Genomic DNA, 20303 nt, shown 5'->3' with positions numbered 1-20303 from the left:
ATTTCAGAGACATTTACTCAGCATGAAACCCTGCAGCTGGATAGAAACATCTTGTCTGCAATGGGCCCCTACCATGAAGAACAAAAAGTTAAATATGGACAGCTGCAAAAAACCAACAGACATCTAATGTTCTTTAGCCAGAACTATATTAGAGTATCCTTACCCAGTTTGCATCAGGAAATAAAAAGGGTCCTCAGTGCTAATTGTACACACAGGATTCTAGTGCTGTGCCGATGAAAAGCACCCAGTCTTAGGTGAACAGTATCCCAGCCACTGACCTTTAGCTTTCATAGAGTGAGGGCAAAGTGAGAATGCATCATTTAATATTCTTACTCAGCTTGGTCCCTTATCTTGCAACTTTATCCATTAGTGCTGACCCTGAGCACTTCAAGACTTCCCATTAATGCAGAGATTCTACTGCATTCACTAAAGAACTCATGGACCTTTCCACCTTACTCTTCCCCCTCATCTCTGCATCTGTCAAATCAAAAACAATCCAACTAGAAGACCAAAAAAAAACCCAAAACCAGCCATATTAGGATTTTTTTTTTTTTTTTATGTGCAGTATAATACCTCATCTTCCCTCATCAACATCACAGAGTAGATTTCCAAATCAAAATTCTGGACATTATCATTCAGTTTTGTTTAGCCAGGTCCTAAGTTTTTTCTGAAGATATATATAATATAAATAAAAGATAGATGAAAGAAAAACACATTATCATTTTTAATTATAGTAGGTATTGCACAACAGAAAACAAGCTCCTGTCTTAGCAAATTGATTTTCCTTGAAATTCAATTAAACTCTCAGATTTCATTTTTATGGGTCTAAATTGAATGAACATTTCAAGTAGTGATGGCTTGGTACCAGAAAATCTTCTCAGTAAATGATATACTGCAAATATTTTTCCTCTTTTTAAAAAATTTCTGATTTGATTCATTAAACTAATTATAATGCTCCTCTTCCTTAACAAACATCATCATATAAGCTATTATCAGAATCAAATTCAAAATATATATTTTTAATATTTTCTAAAATATAGATTAGCATGCAGCAAAATGCTGATTCTTTTTATTCTCAAGCTAGAGAAAAACAGCCATTTGTTTTCTGCCCTATTATTATCAAGATGCCATAATTTTTTCACTAAACTAATCACATTAAACACAAGACATACAGGAGGAAAAAAAATCAGCTAATTTTATAAATAGAGAGAAAGAGCATGAAAATATGTATTCCAACCCCTTCCAGGCTTTTGTCCATAATACCTTAGACACAATGAAATCTAGTGTAATGTCTAAAAACTATGGGGAGTAAAACATTTTTACACTAAGCTTTTACACTACTACACAACTTTCCATATCTTTGTAACACAGCATACTTGTTATCTATAAATTCTGTTAGTAATTTTGCTTACATAATCTGATCAAGTTAAGATATAGAGCATATTTTCTCCTTCATTTTTCCCCTTCATTTTTAGACTACATCCTTATGCTCATTCAATACTTCCTCTCATTAGTTAAGCTTTCCTTTAGAGTGAACAGCTGCAACAAATGACATCACCAGAATATTTCCAGAAATCTTTATATTTTAAATATAGTTTTAAAATTGCAGAATTGCATTTCTAGAACTCCTTTAGAAATGGTCAACAGAACATCTGGCATCCTCAAGAAAAATAGTGGAGTCTAGCATTTGAAGCATGGAAGATTTTCTATTCCATTCCTTTCTAAGTATTTTGGTGAGATTAATGATATTTTGGTGCAAGACATCCTGAGAAAATATGCAGGACTCAGACTTTCCTCACTATGAAGTGTTTACCTTATAGATTTCTATTATTGAGGAAAGAAACTTGCCAGATTTTCAGGATACTGGGAATATCATAAACCAAAATCAGAATATAGAAAAATTTAATTCAAAATTGTTCCTCCCCTTACCATTGCAAGGCTTTTTATATTGATCTATTTATTCTGAGTGCTTAAAGGAAGCTCTGCAGTCTGATCAGAGGTTATATGGGGCTGGCATGGGGCACTCTGCTCAAAGAGCCTTTGCTGACACTGAAAAGAGACATAACCCCTGGCATGAGTGAATATGATTTTGGACAAAACTTGTTTCCTTCTGCTGTATAAACAGGACCAGTTTCCAAAAGGCAAGAGTGGCTGTTGCAGAACTAGATTTGGATCTTGTTTTTTACAATGGTTATTACCAACATTGCTTATAGGTGGCTGTGGGCTGTAATTCAGAGATAAGCCTCAGTGTTGGGTGTCCAGAGAAAATTCAGTATCCTGATATCAGTCTTATGGCTTGTTTTGGAAAAATTGTTTCACTTTTGGCTCTGCTGTGCACTTTGTTTCACTTTTATATGCTTTTTCTGCAGTTTTTCAATATAATTAAAAGCAGTGATATATAGTACTTACAATACCACATATATATATATCTGCTTCTACAGAGAGATAAATTCCATTAATTAGTCAAAATGAAATATAAATTTACAAATTGCAAAAGTACTTAGACATTTCATTGTATTCATAACTGCACATTCAATTCAGTGCATACTAATGCTCAATTAACATTACAAAAAATCAAGGTTAAAATATAATTAATATAACTATAACTTCATTGTAATTAGACTAATTATACTGATATACAGTGTAAAAACAGCCATTTCAGCCATCATATTTATGTAAATTTATTCTTCCTTTCAAGTTAAGCTATTTGAACTACATTTTAATTATTTATCAAGCTGAATATCATACCTATCAAAAGAGTTGAAGTTCTAGCTATAAAGAAATATTTTACTTTTCCCTCTTTGTAGAGCAGTTCTTTGGTCCTATGACTTTGTAATCCAACAGCTGAGATGACTGACACAATTCAAATAGGATGGGGAATTGCTGTCATGGAGGATCTCTGTGCAGAAGGAAGATGGAAATTCATGGGAGATAAATTAATTACATGAGGAAGACTGCCAATTGCTTCAGTCCTTGATGGGGCAACTTATGAACAAGATGTTACCTGGTTTAGCTATTGTTTTGCATAAGCATCCCACTACACTCTAAGTATGAGCTTAAAGTCATCTCTATTCAGCAAAGTACAACAGAAAAGGTTGCAAAATAGAGGGCACCAAAAAGACACCAGTCACACTATCCATTATTTTATATTGACTTTGCCATGACACTTAAAAGGATTTTGACACTTTCTCTTCAAAGCTGTGTTTAGCGCTCTTCATTTTAGAGAGGTTTTATGACAGAGTCAATAAGGAGGGTTTGAACACAGGTATAGAAAGGGAAAGCAAACAAAGGCTGGCCAAAGAACACACAAACACAAAAAAGTGGAACAGATGTACGGTATCTGCAGACACATTGGCCCAGCAGACATTCAAAGACTATGAAGACTCACTTTGTTCTGCTTTGTTACACCACTTTGTTAAGTGTCAGCTTTTCTTTGTACATATTTAATGCAGACCTTACTTCTTCAAGCTGTTTGACAGAAAAAGTAACTACAAAAATGTTTACAGTTTCATTCACTACCTTTCATTTAGACAGCTCCCACACTGGTGGCAATCTAGTTATGGCAGTAGAGCCAAGCATGAGACAATTTTAGTCCATTTTTACTCTTGTAGAGCAACAGCTGTGCTACAGAGAACACAAAGAACTCTTCTAATTGTCAGGCAGATCATGCAGTTAATTATTAAGCATATTTAAGCTTTGCAACTCTTTAAAAGTCTGTCAGTCTCTTAAGGTCTTATAAAACCATACTTTCTAAGTACAAGTAAACAAACCTTATTCAAATATTGTACTTTCTAGTAATTATTGGTTTTACTTTTGAAATTTCTGCTGTTTATGAAAGGTACCGCTGGTATTTTGCTATCATTATTTTGTTTCCAAGCCTTCTGAAGTAACTGTTTCAATGCTGCTTGTTTCTTTGTCACTCTTCAATACTGAGGTGGCAAATATCCCTAATATGGAGACACACTCTCCAGAGGCTAACTACTTCTTTGTTTCTTTTGCACAGATATGTCACTGATAACAACAATATTAATTAGATACACAAAACAATAAAAAAGTAAGACCCCCTGTGAAAGGCATTATATTCACATGATTGGCTGTGGTTGGTGATAAATTCCTATTACTTCTCTGACCAGACTATTTTAATCACATAACAGTAACCACTAGAATGGGCCTGCAAAAGTTATAGAGGTTGCCTAAAACATTTACTGCAGAGGGATATGAAAATTTTTAAAAACAGGTTTTTTGTAGACTGCTCAGCTTGTATACTATAAATGTGTGTTGGTCACACAAGCTGTAAGTAACACAGCTTGTATCTTACAGCTTGTGGAACAAGCTCATTTAAAATATCTACTTAATTTATAGTGTGTCAAAAAGAAAAAAATCCAATTAAAACAGATCAGAAGCCTTCCCTCTCCCAAAAAAAATGTCCCCACCAAAGCAGTCCTGTAAAAACCAATTTGGAGAGAAGAGGAAGTTGGCTTTAGTGTTTCACAAATATTCCCATTTAATGACACCCTGACTTATGAATCCCAGTGATACTGAAAACTAACATACATAATACCTATCTTCTATGGATTTCATTAGCTTTTGTTATGAAAACAGACATAGATTCTCAGATTGTGGTAGATAGGGATAGGCGAACGGAAGATCACGCGATGTGACGGAAAGCAGCAGGATTCCCTTCTCCCCTGGTCACCTGAGATAAGAGATCTCCCTAGGAATGTGACCAGGAATGTAGCCCCCCTAACGATAGTAACTTTCCACTCCTTACTGACCATGGATAGTACTGCAGACCTCCCTCTGACGTAGTGAAACCCCCTAGACTATAAAACCCCATGAGATGAGATAATAAAGGCCTTTTGACCGTCCACCACATTGGTGTCTGCGTCCGTCACTGGCCCGAGCGACCCTGATGAGTTTGGGTCGCCGTGCTGTCCCTTGAGACCAGGTCGCCTTGCCTCATAACAGGAGGCAACATCAGATTCTTAGGAATAGCTTTTTATTTTGGTGGTCAGCAAACAACAAACCTAGAGAACAGCAAGTCTTTTAAAAGTACTTGAAGATGTTGTGAATCTGCTCTTACACCCTGTTAAAAGGGAAGTTACTTCTAAGAAGCATATTTTAAAAATTACTTTGAGACTATAGCAGAAGTTCCTTGAATATGAGCAGATTATTGGTGTGTGAGACTCTTTCTCTATAAAACCCTGCACTTCCAAGATGTTTTAGGTCAACCTTCCAAAAATTCTACTTTGTGTTCAACTTATACCTTTGAAAAATCTCATCCTCTGTTTCTAGAATTCCTATTGTTACAAGGTGCAACTGCTGTCTAATAAAATTCAAGGGCACCTGCCTCAAAAAGACACTCCTGACTTCCTTTCAAATTCAATATCAAGCAGGAAAATGTATGCATGGATTTGTTTGGTTTTTTATTTGGTTTCTTTGTTTTTTAATTTGTTTTTAAATCAAAAACTTTGAAGCATAGTTATTCAAGGAAATGGAATCTGTTATGAATTAAGAATTTTCTGCATTGAATAAAATTAGTTAGGTTCTCCAATATTCATAATAGCAATTTTACATACTCAATAATTATTTGATCATGAAGAATACATCATCAAGGTAGGATTAGATTAAATTAGATGTTAGGAACAAATTCTTTACTATGAGGGTGGTGAGTCACAGGAACAGGTTGCCTTGAGAAGCCATGGATGCTGCATCTCTGGAAGTGTTCAAGGTTAGATGTAGCTTTGATTAAGCTGGTCTAGTGAAAGTGCCCCTGCCTATGGAGGGGGGTTGGAACTACATGACTTTAAAGGTCCCTTCCAACCCGAATCATTTTATGATTCTTTGAAGGATCCATCGTGCTACAGTATCTTGTCCTGTCACATTGACAGAGGACAAAAGACATTCTTTCCCGTCAAGCACAAAAGAGTGGGATCTACATCTAAGCTGCATTATTCATCAGGAATAGATATCAGAGATAATGTTTTTGTGGAATCTCCTTCATGATGTAACTTTTTACCAAAATCTAATTCTGCTGACCAAGAAATATTTTGCAGCTGTGATCAGCTGCTGATTTTTTCTGCTGACTCTGTGCCAGGGACACCAGGCTTCTGAGTACACTACCTGAATAAGAAAAGGAGAAGGCTTCTTACTCTACCTTCCTTCATTTATCTGAGTCATAAATGAAAATAAATCCACCTAAAATTCCCTGCAATTAGTAATTTTGGTCATTCTTAGCTGCTGGGGAATGTCTCTCCAGACCTGTTGTGATTACCATAGCAACTCTGGAACAGCCAGCAAACTTGCCTCTTGGTGATTTTCAGGAGTACAGCAACACAATGCACCATGATCTGCTCAACAGCAGTTTCCAAAATAATGAAGCAAGGAACAAAGTCAGGAGGGACATACATTTCTTCTCACAGTCTCAAATTGTTTGTTTCTCTAAGTTTAGCTGCTGTGAAATTGCAGCTCTTACTTAAGGTTGCCTTCTTGAATTAGTGTTAAGTTTTGAAATCTTGGGAATATGGGATTTACACTCACTTCAGCCCCTGCAAACACAAAAAATCTATAACCTCGATTGATACCACCATAGAACAAAGTGATAATTTATGTTGTCAAGGGCATTTTGTACACTGAAATTTAATTGTCTAAGGCTTTCTCTCAAGCCTCCTAAATGTGTCAAATTTTATTACCTATGTTTTAGAATATGGTAAATAACACTGCATCTTAATATATGCTTTCATGTTGGATTTTTAAAACACAGTAAGGGAAATGAAAGTGACACACACAATGTCCAGGGACAGCATTTAGCCTATTGTCAAAAGCCAGTAGCTGGTTAGTTGACCTCAGAAGCATTTTTAGCCATTTAAACACAGGTACATAGCAACACAGGTACATAGCAACACAACTGATGAAAGGAACCTGGGCATTGGTGACTTGTTTTGTATTTTTTTGAAATTATCTTTGGGGGTTCTAAAAACATGTAGTAGCCAGCAAACATACCATAAGTGTCAATATATATAATAATGAATTGTATTCTTATAAATTTATATTTGCTTTCAAGTAGATGTAAAAATTTTGGAGTTTTCACACCCGATCAAATCATTTGCCCAAATACAGACCTGAGATGACTTTGCACAGGGATAGCCATATGTGATCTGTGAATGCACAGGTGAGACCCAAGACAAGTCCTACTAAAATCTACAGCAAAATACTGCTCAGAATCAAAACAAAACATGAGAGCTTAAATGTCCTGATGCCCTAATGGTGATATCTTAATAAAAATATATATATTACAGATAATTTTATTTCTCCAAATCTCAAATCCTCTTCAGACTCATGGTCTAAACTTCTAACTTCCATCATATTGTCTGCCAAGAGGTACAGTGCCATCCACCAGTTCCAAAGAATAACAAATGTTGATTTTTTTCTAATTTTAAATCTCTTCTGTTATTTTTAATTTTGATCAATATCTGAAAAATTTTGTCTTCTGTTTAAGACAGAAATTTTTTTTTAAAAAATCTGAAAATTTATAAGTGAAAACAACCATCTAAAATCTCTCTAACCATTTTAAAGTCTCACTCACACCACTTCTCTTAAGAATAATTTTTTCAAAATCTGGTTTTTTTAGATAATTTCTGCTTTATGATCAACATTTTTTATGATTTGCTATGAAAGATAATGAGAAAACACTGAAGTAAAATTATGTTTGATATTGGTGATAGTGTCCATTTCTAAAGTGCAAATTTTCCAGAAAACTGAATTTTGCAATGACTGAAGCTTCTTATCTTTGAAGTTAAATCTGAAGATCATTATCCTTGAAAAGAAGTAAGGAAACACTGACCTATGAAAGTATTTGATTTCTAAACCAAAGCAATGTAACTTGCCATTTTGAAAATTCAAAAATTCTTCTTTAAAATTCTCTTAATGAAACTCTTCACCTGTTTTTATCCAAAAAAGATTTTGAAATGTACATCATTTAGGAAAAGAAGAGCCCAAAAGCCATTTAATTATGTGTATATATATATTTACTACTACCTGAAAAAAATAACTTTCTTTTCCCTCCAGTTTTGCTGAGAAAGATGAAAATTATTGGTTACATCTAACCCAAACTCTATTATTCATTTATCAGTCCATCAGAATGATAAATCTCACCAACACTACCTCTTATCCTTATACATAGCATATTGATCAAGTAATTAATTAATGACTCTGAAGTACATTGTGTAAGAAAATATTTTAAAATTACCCACTCAAGCACTGCTCATCTACCTAAGTCTGGAAAACTCTCAGTGCAAACTTGTAGGGGGATATATGTCCATGCATTTTAACATTTGTTAAGCTTTTTTTTAAAGTTTTAAAAGGATGTATATTAAGTCTTCTTAGAGTTTCTCTTTTGCTAGCAGACAAGTTTATTCTCAATTAACAGAGCTGTCAAACAGAATTAAATGATGTTAAAAAGCTTTTCCCCAGAGACTTAACAGCAACAAAGCAATATACATTTAAAAGGGAACAAAATAGGTCCCTAGAGTACAGTATAAAGGACTGAAGACGTGCTGAGTCTTTGATTATGTGCATTATCAATTAGCACTATTCTGATCAAACTCTGTGTTATTTACCCAGTAGGAGTCCTGATAACAGCACGTCCTGCAGATGGGATGATATCTCCAGTCAGCATCTTAAATGTTGTGCTTTTCCCAGCTCCATTTGTTCCCAGGAGTCCAAAACACTATCAGAGATATTGGAAGAAAAATCAATATGCTATACTGAAAAAATAAGAAACATTACCCCTTCAAATTTCTCCCCCTTCCACATTTCCTGTTATATGTCTGTAAGAAACTATATATGGATATAATGTGCGTGCAAATTCCCTTTCCCACAGAAAACCAGTTTAAAAAAAACCATATATATCATATTTTGATTAGCCCCTAATTACCAGAAGTTATTTATTTAGGATTCTAGCCCTCCTCTTAAAACCCTACCCAACAATCAAACCCATTATTTATCCATATTATTAGTAAATGCTACATTTGAACAGGAGGATTTTAGGTCCTGCTTGCAAACCCTGGATAGCAGTCCATAAAGTGAATATTTCCAGGCTTGTCACAGGCTGCTTCACTCTGTACAACTGAATACCAAACATTCAAGAGACACACTCATTTTGAACACTTATTTCAGGCCCCTAGCTGCAATAACTTACTTCTTAGGCAATGACAGGATTCATATTAAGTCTACACATCTCCCTTTATGACTTCTAAATACTTTTATTCATCAACTTTCTTATTGATTTATAGGCTTTATTCAACTATAATATCCTCCTGGTTACCTCAGTTAGCCAACAGCTGATCAGTAAGTAGCAGGAACATCACTGCACCTGTGCTGCCATGTGCAAGCTTCTCAGATCTTCCAATTTTATATTAGCAACCAAGAAATGTATTTTCCTTCTAAGTAGTTTAGAAATTAATATCTGTAATTCCCCAAACCATCCAAACAATGAATAAAGCCCCCAAACACAAACATTCTCAGCACTAAATTTTGATTTATTGAAATAATTTATTTGTATATACTATACTCAAATGCACTGTGAGAATTTCAGCATGGGAACCAAAAATGTGCTATGGTAACAAATTCAGGATGCAGTCCATAGTTTTCTATTGAGTTGGGTATTCTGTTTTCTCTTTGAACACTAAACTGCTATGCTGCCTCACTTGCTTTTTATGTTAGCCTAAAGTACACTAATTTGGTAAAGATTAGTAAGAAGTAAAAAAAAAAAGACTCTGATGAATGTTTAACCAAAAAACAAATAAATCATTGCTTCTTCAGCATCACTAGAGTTTCTGCTTTTATCCAGTTATTGATTTTCAGAAATTACTACTACTGAATTTTTTCTGCCACTATCTACAGTAGACACACTGAGTATGTCTCAACAATTGCTCAGAATAAAGTGTTACTTTATAAAAGGGGAAAAAGAAAGACTCCTTTACCTCTCCCCTTGGTATGCCCAAGCTTATGTTTTCCACAGCTGTGTTCTTCTTACTGAAGCCTCCATAACATTTCCTGAGGTTGTACAGAAGTAGGACATCATTACCAGTCCTTCCACCAAAGAGTCTCTGTCGCTCCATTTCTACATCGACATCTTCTGAAGGGCTGTCCATGCTGTTAACTGAGCAATGACCCCTACAACAGAGGATGATAAGAAGTGATTCATCGAAAATTGGTCATGATTTGCTGCGCTCTGCATAACTCTTATTTTCCTGGTTGTGATCCCTAAGCACTTGGTGATCAATTCTCATCAGAACTCAAGGGAAAAACAAATACTTGTATTTTTTCTGTAGTTTGCATTAGTTCAGGTACACCACATTATCAGAAGTATTTGTCTCCAGTTGTTCAAAGGAACACACCATTTCCTTTCTCTTAAAATTAGTACAGTGACCACTGTGGCAGAATACAAATGATAACAAACCTTGATTTCCAGAGGAGATCCCAATGAAGGAAAAGACGTAAAAGAAGTAGTAGTGTTCCCTGGAGGGACATTGCCACAAAAATCCAGCCCAGGAAATCCATCTCAAAGGGGCTCACGTAAGAATCTATTCCAAAGTTCCTGGTCAGGTCAAATTTGATCTGATTGTATGAAAGCTCTATTAAGCCCTGGCCTAGGCAGAATTGTGGGAATATGATGAATGCCCATTTGAGGATATTGTAGATGTTCTGAAAACTCTGCATTAAGACACGAGAAGGACGGAGGAGAATAAAGATTAAAGGAAAAAAAATTAGTTTCCTCCAACAGCCTAATGAGCAGACTAGCAAAACTGGATACTGTATTCAAATCTCACTTATGGTAAACTGAATTATAAAGTGCATATTGTGAACTATTTTGGGGTTCAGGGTTATATAATATTGCATTTTAGACTTTCTACAGCCATGGCATTCTAATCTTAGTTGAAATTCATAAACAGTATCAAAACACATGTAGTCATGATTCTTCTATTTCCTTAACATTTCAATATTTGAATAATATCAAATTTAAATCACAGACTTAAACCCAAGCAAATACTGAATTTGCTTACACACTTGCATGACAGATTATCCAGATTTGACTTTAAACATTAAGTTTTTGACCTGCACATGAAGAGAGTCATACTCATTCTGGAAGTCATTTCCATCAAGTTGTTTAAATACTGTTATGACTAATTAAAAATACATACACGAGGTGAGAATGTGCTGTATAAATTACTATTCATACAGCGCATTAGTGATCCTAGGAATATGCAGCTTATATCTTATGTCAATATTATTCAAACACATTTTACAATGCATATAATCTATTTAATCGACCAGAACAGCTCCCATTATGTGCCAATTACAATTTAATGGTCTAGAAAATGTCAAAGTTTCAATTAACACTGTTTTTCCATTATTACAACATGCTTTTTTGGGTTATAGACAAGTTAAAATTCAAGATGGTAACAGCCAATATAGAAAAATCATGAATACATAAAAACCATATATTTTTCTTCTGGAGAAATCTTATCTGTAAAAATATATAGACACACATGAACATTCTCAAATATATGCATGCATGTATGTGTGTGTATACATCTCAGTTATGCAAAAGGAAAGCCAAAGATTTGATACTGACCTGCACTTTGGAAATTATAGCTAACAAGCGAGGTAAGAGAGTCACCAGCATGGTACACAGGCCAAACACAAAATTTAAGGAGATGTAGGAAATAAAAGCTACATCTGAACTTGAGAAGAATCTGGATGCAAGATACATCCAAGGTAGAGTTGCATATCTGAAAGTTTAAAGAAACAAAACTGTCACAAATAAGTTATGCTTTTGACCCCTAAAAAGTCAGTTATCACATTAGAAAAAACCCACAATTACTGTTCCTTATTTTTAAGACAGACAAACAACTCTTCAGAACAAGAGATTTTAAAAAGGGACAAATTAGGGTTACATATTCTTTAAAAAATTAGCTTGTACTTCCATAGATGTACAGATATTTACTGCTATGTTATGTTCAGCTATGATCCATTGTGCATATATCAGCAGTAGATATTTACTTTGGCTGTTCCAGACAGCTTGCAATCCTGATTTCTGGATGATTTCAAATCCATGCACCTTATCAAGCCTCTTACACAGATATAGAATTAAAACCAAATATTTAAATTATGGGTGCTGAGCACTTTTCTTTTATGAGAAGCTTTCATAGAAAGAAAAAAAAAAAAACCAGGAAGGAGGTAGTGAGCAGAGAAAGAGAAGAAAAATCAGTAAAAACCCAATAATTTTCGAAGTGGAACTAGTATTTGTGCTGGTTATATGTGAGAATTGAAAAATTCTACAGACCATGTTATTACTTTAAACAGGTTGTCAGTAGAGTAATAGCTGTCAAAAATGAGTGCATAACACTATGAGGATAAGACAGCATGTCCATGGTTTTATCATCTTCAATTAAAATGTTTAAAGGAAGGAGGAAGGCACCTCCACCATGACAAATCAAGCTATGCCTATCCAGAATGGAGCACACATATGTTTTTTTATTTATAAAAAGCTGGTTTTAAAGATTAAAACAAGGCCCAGGCAATCAGTGCATGCATGCCATGTAGAGAAAATTTATTTTCCATTCAACATAGTGCAAGATATATCAGTCAAGCAAGCAGCATATAGACTGCGGGAGCATATGTATCAGCAGACACTATTGCACAACAATAAGTATATATGCAGTGTATCTATAAACACTTCCTGTATAATATTAATATGTAACTGGTTTAATAGTGAGCTCAATGCAAGAGCAACTAGGCAAAAGTCTGTGAATTCTTTTCTTCATTGCCTTAAAGAGTAGTTTAGATTACTAAACTAAGTCATAAAAGTCATTTTACCAAATGACTTTAGAATACTAAACTAAGTCATTCCCTTTTGAATTCAATATTCTGTACTTTATAGATGAATCTTTTGCATTGAAGAATGACAAAATCCTTTACCTTAAAACTTGCAAACTCTGCTGGGAAGTAATAATAATGTTATCTTCAGTTTACAGGAAGATAAAGGTTAAATAACTCAATGTTTGGGAGTCAAATGAAATTGTAAGTATTCAAGATCCCACTATACTTTTCAGCATCCTTTTGCCAGTCTTATCCACACAATCTTTCCTTTCCTTGATGCACATACCAAAATCACTATTCTCAGAATAACAATATCATAAATACAGGTCCATCCTTGGAAACAGCTCAGGAAAGACATGATTTACAGTGCTATTGCTCTGCTGTAAATGAAAGCAAAATTTGGTTTTTTTTGCTTATACCTGCTAAGAAATGAGTAAGACTTTCAGACTCATAAAGATATTTGATGTCCAATTGCAGTCTTTAAAGCTGGGGCCAGTTACACCTACATTTCTATCCTGTCTCTTCCCTCAGCAGCAGTTGCAATTTAGTATTTTCTAAGTATAAAAGACAGAACATATTGGACTGCCTAGGCATTTGGACTTGCAGAAAAGACCTCTGCAATCACCTAAAAGAGAAAAAGATGTAGTTCAGTTTTATTTTTAAAGGAAACCCCTTTTAAAGTAGCACACTAATAAACTTGATTATTCTTTTGAACACACCCTCTTCTCTTTAACTTTTTTGTATAACTGGGGTTTTTTTTTGTCTTTGTTCTAGATCAGAAAATCCACACAAGTGTATCCTGAAGAGAAAAAGAAAATTTTAAAGGAAAAAAATGCAGATGATGATGGCATGCAGATGAATGAGGATTATGTGCACAGTGTTGGGGAAGAATTAAATGGCCACATGAGGCTTCATCACATTTATGGTGCAGTTAGACTGAATAAAGGGTATATTAGGAAGAGTGGAAACTGTGAAGTTTATCAATGTCCTTGAGACTTGTTAAACTTACAGACAGCTATTGGATCTTTAATATATGTTAATACACATTGAATACACAGATTTTCTTGTTAAAAATCGCTGCAACATCTGTTATGTCAGCCAAAGCTGAACAGTACAGGAGGGATTATACTGAGCTGATTAAGCTGCATCTGCAGTCAACAAAATAAGAGCCATTTTCATTCGATGACTTTTTTCTCTGAAATATTCCAAGTTTTACTCAACGCTTTGGTAAAAACAATGCCAATATAACTGGCACTTGATAGTACACTGTGGTAAGGGCCAAAGCCCATAGCGCACCAGAAAAAACCCTGTCATGACTTCAATAGACATACAGGTCTGTACTGTGTGCTTCAATTGCTACTTGGCTAGGGTTTCTACAGAAGCCTATGCCTCGCTAATATGACAGCAAGTGGATCACAAGAAGGATTCAGTGGTTGTAAAGCTGATTAAAAAAGGTGTGAGATTTCATAGTGTGAAATCTTTGCACTAAGACTGGTTAGAATTTGTGCCCTTAATTTGAAGGAATCACTTGATGGAAGTGCAGAAGAAAGTGAGGGTGGTACACAAGAAAGATACAGAGAGGAGGAAATTATGAATTTTGGATGTTTCATACAGGTTATTTACAGAATCCTAGCATCATGACCTCTAGAATATTTCATGCTAGTTTGGCTATTCACATCTAGGAAATAGGAGTTCAAACTGGAATTATAAGGAAAAATTATAAATAGAATTATGCAAGGAATTTGGAAGGTTTTACAAGAGAGGACTTGGCTTGTTTTGGCTTGTAAAAGATGTTTGACGAAGAACAATTATGAAGTATGGTTCTGAATAAACAGGCTAGAATTTCCACGAAAAGATCCAGATTTGAGGATACCAAAACAGTTACTAAGTAAGGATTTGCTGGAGGCACAAAACCTTGAAAACAGCTTTCAAGTAACAATATAGTAAATTGGGGATTTTTTTGAAGGGTTTATCTGAGACTCTTCCTGGAATAGAACATGTCCTGATCTTGTAGAACGTCCTTTCTTTTTTCCTTGCCTACCATTCTTGTATCTATATTTAATTATCTAAACATCTGTCCTGTAAGATATGCACTCTCCCCTATAAGGGTAGCAACAATTAGTTGCTTGAAATAAATAATGAAATGCTCAGAGGCCTTTTCCTTTAACAATTAATCTTCAGCATTTCTACCATCACCTTAGTCAGCACATGGGAAGAGTTATGAGTCCCACTACGAGTTGAGTCCCAGGATGTTTCAACAGACCTGGGCCTTCTGTTTTTATATAAATAAATAACTTCAAAATCAAACTGTCAGAAATCTTACCCGGAAATCATGGTGTATTGCAGAAGCTGTACATGTACAGTAAAATAAACAAACTTCAATTCTGCCCCTCAAGTGACACAACAGAACACACTATTAATATAATTGATCCCAGGGCTGAATAGATTTACTTTTATAGAGATATCAATTCTTTATTGAACCAGTTACTTTAACCTTCTGTTACAGAATTGCTTTTGGGGTTTTTTTTTGGTTTTTTTTCCCATTTGTTGCTCGGGGGGAGTTTTGGGGTTTTTTATGGTTTTGGTTTTCTGGTGGGGTTTTTTTTTCCCTTCTGTTTTTCATGTGAAACTAAGCAAGACAGTAGCATGGTAGACCTTTCCTCTCTCACAGTACTACTGGGAGACAAATCTCCATGCACTTCAATACTTCACATTGGACAGACTTCTCATTGGAAATATAAACTCCTGGAGCTATACTGAATTACAGAAAATGGTTGGAGCTGCAATAAAAGCTGTTTCTTACCTTCTTGATGATATTCTGCACAGCTAAGCGCTGAAATTCTGACCTATGTTAATATTCCCTCATTTGCTGGAAGATAATGTATGATCAATTTCTAAAAGTAAACTACTGTTATACAGGCTTAGTATCTTCTGAGATGTTTGCACTCCTTTTTTTTTTCAAACGTGTGAGGAAATCTCCCCCCAAGTTTTGTATTTAGTTTTCAGCCTGTTTTCTCACTCTGCTTTGCTGAATCATAATCAGTTACAAAGACAGAAAACCATGCATCCAGCAGCAGGTGCAAGCTACATCTAAAGATTTATGTTTGTTTCTTGTAACCTGTAATTCCATAGTAGCATTTCCAATCACATACCCAAAGAGTATCAGCAGGAGAACAGTGGCTGCCAAGTTCTTTCGGAAAGTGAAGGCTGATAGCTGGAAGGCACTAATAACACCAACACACAGGGTGACTGGAATCATGTAAAACAGCTAGAAACAGAAGAAAATAAAACATTGAGCATCTCTTACTGGTCTTACCTAAATTACATAGGAGGGTTTTACAAATTAACTTCTCCATGCTTCCAATGCAATTATACTATAAGTTAGGAGGAAATAGGCAGAAGAGCTTGGAGATTTGATAGTCTGCACTTGCTGTGAAACTACCCCCTACACATGAAACAGCCAGACAAGATAAAATCTGACTACAGAATATCCCCCTTAATCCTATTTTTATTGACCTTTCCAATACATCCATTTAACAAGCCAACTCTTCCAGATAATGAGTCCGTGTGGGGCCATTGCTGCAAAACATCAAATTACACTGTGAATACAGAGGCTTGGTTTCAGAAACAGCAGTTTCACTGATTGGTGCTGCTTTCATGTAGGAGAATAATAATGATGCAATTTTAAAAGAGATTTTAATGAAGGACCTTGTGTGCTGATGAAGCAAATGAAATCTTTTATTGGGAACATTAAAAATATGTAAAAGCATTACAGCCATTAGACAACAGGGAAAGCAGTTTCTCTCTTTAGTCTCTTGACATGATGGCAACCAATACTTAAGGGTGGCAGGGTGGGTTTGTACAGGAGATTCCTATCCCAGTATTTAAGAAAGAGGGGTTCTTCTTGCAAATAACAATGTCAGGGTATGAAGACCTGTGCTCAGCTCCATTGTTGATGTCTGCCTGCTCTGTGCACTGAACCTGAGCTCACTAGGTGCTGACTGCCTCCATTTCTGCTTAAGTGATATTTAGCTTTATAGCTTAAACCTAATAGAACTGAGATTCTGAGATACAACTGCAATAGAGGCAACAAATCAAGGTCTAGCTAAATATTCAGTGTAGAAGAACAAGACACATAAATTTAGACTTTCATACTGAAGTACAGGGAAAACCTGTTCCAAATTAAACCAGAGGCCATCACGTCTTTGCTTCTGGGAAAGCATACTTTTTTTAAGAGAAGGGCAATGGAGTAAAATGTAGATGGATGCAATGTTCATATTCACAGTGTACCTTTTCTTTGCCATATACAAGTATCATAACATACCACCCATAGATATATGTTTCAGTTATCCTGAAGTTGTTTAAAAACATTTTAGAGAAGTCACAATGCATTTGAGTCCCAGTATTTTTCAATAGACCTGGGGCTTCTGTCTAGAAAAAAAATCAATAATTTTAAAATCAAATTCTCTTGGAAATCTTATCCTGAAATCATGATATATTACAAAAGTTGTGCATGTACAACAAAACAGATTTAATTTTGCCCCTCTAGTGACATAAGCTTAATCTGAACAAAATATCTTTATTTGTCTTTAAATTTTCCTAGCACTTACACTTTTTCCATTTGTTGAACATAGTAATGAATATCATTCATGCCTATAAATACCGTAAGAACAGCCTGATTCCCATGAGAGCAATTTCATAAATCAAATACTTCTATGGGCCTAGTAAAGATTCTGCTACCAGTAATACAGGACACAGCCTGCAATATTTAAAATACAGAGAGGGATTTAAAATTTGACAGTTCATATATTCATGTGTTCAATGTCCCTAAATGATCTGTAGCACAATTAGCATTTAAAGCAGTGTCTATTCTTTCCCACATCATGATTGATCATGCAGTACTGTGTTGAAATTGTGAGAACATTTTGAGAGATTGGCAGAAAATAATGAGGAGTTGACTTTGCTCACAAGGAGAAACCGAATGATGAAGGACTGTTTTTAACCAAGCCTTCTTATCTGAAGCAGCAGCAAAAAGAAACGCCAAGATTGACTGGCCAAGTAAATGACATTTGGAAAAATGCTCTCTTACCTCAAGATTTCTCAAGTGTGAAAATTCTGATTTCAAGCATGGATGGGTGAAGATCTAAAGTTTCAGAATTAGAACAGTCTAAATGAAAACAGTGTTCCAAAAATTTCTGTTCCTGACCAGAGTGTCATAGAATCCAACCTAAATGTTGGTAAGGACCTTAAGAACATCAGGTCCAACCATTAATCGGGCACTGCCAAGTCCACCACTAAACCATGTCCCTCAGTGCCATATCTACAAGGCTTTTAAATACCTCCAGGGATGATGAGTCCACTACTTCCTTGAGCTGCCTCTTCCAGTGTTTGACACTAATAAAAGGTACCAATCATAAGTATCTTTCATATTATTCACAACAACATATAATGTAATTATCCTGTAAAGTAGCTGAGTAGTATTTTCAGTTTTCTCCACTAATTTGTAAGGTTTTGCCAGTGCAAGGAAAAATTCAAAGCATGGAAACTCCTGCTTTGAGCTGCTATGTGGAAGATTCTTTCTATCTAGGCTGATTAGCCAATTTTCTTTTATTTGTAAAATAGTGCACATAGCTAAAGCTAGCAAATAATTTACAATTCAACTTTGGGAAGCAAGGAACACAATCCCTGCCCCACATTAAAGTAGAAATGGTGACTTAATGTTTGTTAGCATGTCAGCCAAGAGCTGTCACTGCACAATTCAAATCTTATTCATTATCTTGTGACCATAACTCCTTTTGCTCATTTATAAGAAACTAGCCTAACATGTACACCTGAGCACATGATACATACCATATCATAGCAGAAGTTAGCAAGCCAGTAAGTTTTGTAACCCAGGCCTGTGATGTGTTGCAAGCGTTTTGTCCCAGATACTCTGTCCTTCACTATGGCAGTTCCAATGGATCCAGTAAGGATGGAGAAACCCAGCATGATACACAGTGCTACCCCACACTGACGGACATTCTCCATTCTAGGGTAAAAAGCAAAATAGTGCAATAAAAAAACAATGGGGAAAAACCCCTCAAATGCTAGCATTTTTCAGGCTAACCTCTCACCAAAACACTAGACATTAGGACCTTAATCCTGATTGCAAGCACCAGGACCTGATAGAATCACAGAATGGTTTGGGTTGGAAGGAACCTTAAAGATCATCTAGTTCCAGCACCCTGCAATGAGCAGGGACACAATGCCTCTTCACTGTAATTAAAGAACAGGAATAATATGTGTTAAGTTACAAAACTGCAGGTGAGTTACAAAGCACAGTGTGTGTTTGAGTAGTAAAGTGAAGCAAATATTTCCCCTTTACAGAAAACTAAAATTTAAACCCTTGAAATCATTTGAAACAGTTACCCTGTTTAAAACTTATGACACAATCAGCATAAATTCAGTATTTTTCTTTACAAAATACTGCAATTATTTTTGGTATAAACAGTGGACTTTGCAGACAGACCACACTAAAATATGCTTCACTCAGTAGAACTGAATTGTGTCTTTCAATTCACCACATCTATACCAGGAAACATACATTTTTATTTAATTGAGAGTTTCAATAGTCTGCTGATTGCTGCTGTGAAACATTTTAAGAGTTTGCTCACATTTTGTCCTCGTCCAACAAGGCTCCTCCATATGGTTGGCTGTAGAGTGTTATCCCTGTGAAAAGAAAAATAAATCATGAAATATTAAATTTTATTAAGGACTTCAAGTTCTGGAGTACACTGTTAACACTTGCAACATGAATTAATAAAAAAGGCTAAATACTTCGTAATTAACAGAAAGAGGACAAATACCAGTGTGCAAAACCAAACCCATTGAGTGATTTCCAGAGTTTGAAGCCACTAAAAACTAATGAATAAACATAAGTAGTAGTGCTTTTCTGTGTTCTGAAGTTGGGAAATTGGTTCAACATTGCTGTATATTGCTACAGAATTCTCATCACAGAAGAGACCAAATACAAAACCTAAAGTAGAATTTGTTCATATACCTAATCTTCTGGGGTAAGGTAGATGGCTACTGCAATTTATACACTTGGTTTAGATTTTAGATCAGATCTTTCCACAATTTTTAGATTACTGATCTTTTGCTGAGAAAAATTCAGCTGTTTAGCTGAATTCACAAAAGAAAAAAAAGTCACGCCTTTGATTGAAACTGTAGAGCTCTACGTTAAAAATGTGCCTTGTTTTGGAGATGTAGAAAAGTCCTGAGCAGGCAATGAATTCTTAGGCTATTTTGGTTCTTGGTGCAAGAACCTGTAGCAAGCTAGAAATATCAGCTTTGGAATTGGAAGGTAGTTTATGAACACAGTCTTTTTGCTTCTTTTCTTTTCAAGCAAAGAAGAAAAATTGTGGGGGGTGAAGGTGCAA

General features: G+C 35.3%; 1 protein-coding gene across 1 annotated transcript in view; it reads right to left on the bottom strand.

Moving 5' to 3' along the window:
* Nucleotides 1-20303, bottom strand: part of ABCA13 (ATP binding cassette subfamily A member 13) — a 168221-nt gene that overhangs the window by 30239 nt on the left and 117679 nt on the right. Inside the window, exons 42-48 of the mRNA XM_059852346.1 lie at nt 19539-19593; nt 18736-18913; nt 16038-16153; nt 11639-11795; nt 10463-10716; nt 9984-10176; nt 8619-8728 (exon numbers count right to left, since the gene is read on the bottom strand). Of these exons, the coding sequence (XP_059708329.1) occupies nt 8619-8728; nt 9984-10176; nt 10463-10716; nt 11639-11795; nt 16038-16153; nt 18736-18913; nt 19539-19593 (1063 nt within the window). The remainder of the gene's footprint in view (nt 1-8618; nt 8729-9983; nt 10177-10462; nt 10717-11638; nt 11796-16037; nt 16154-18735; nt 18914-19538; nt 19594-20303) is intronic.

Source organism: Haemorhous mexicanus, chromosome 1 (assembly GCF_027477595.1).
Source record: "Haemorhous mexicanus isolate bHaeMex1 chromosome 1, bHaeMex1.pri, whole genome shotgun sequence".
Lineage (NCBI taxonomy): Eukaryota > Metazoa > Chordata > Aves > Passeriformes > Fringillidae > Haemorhous > Haemorhous mexicanus.
Note: the sequence above shows the minus strand (reverse complement) of the source record. Positions and strands in the feature narration are given on the sequence as shown.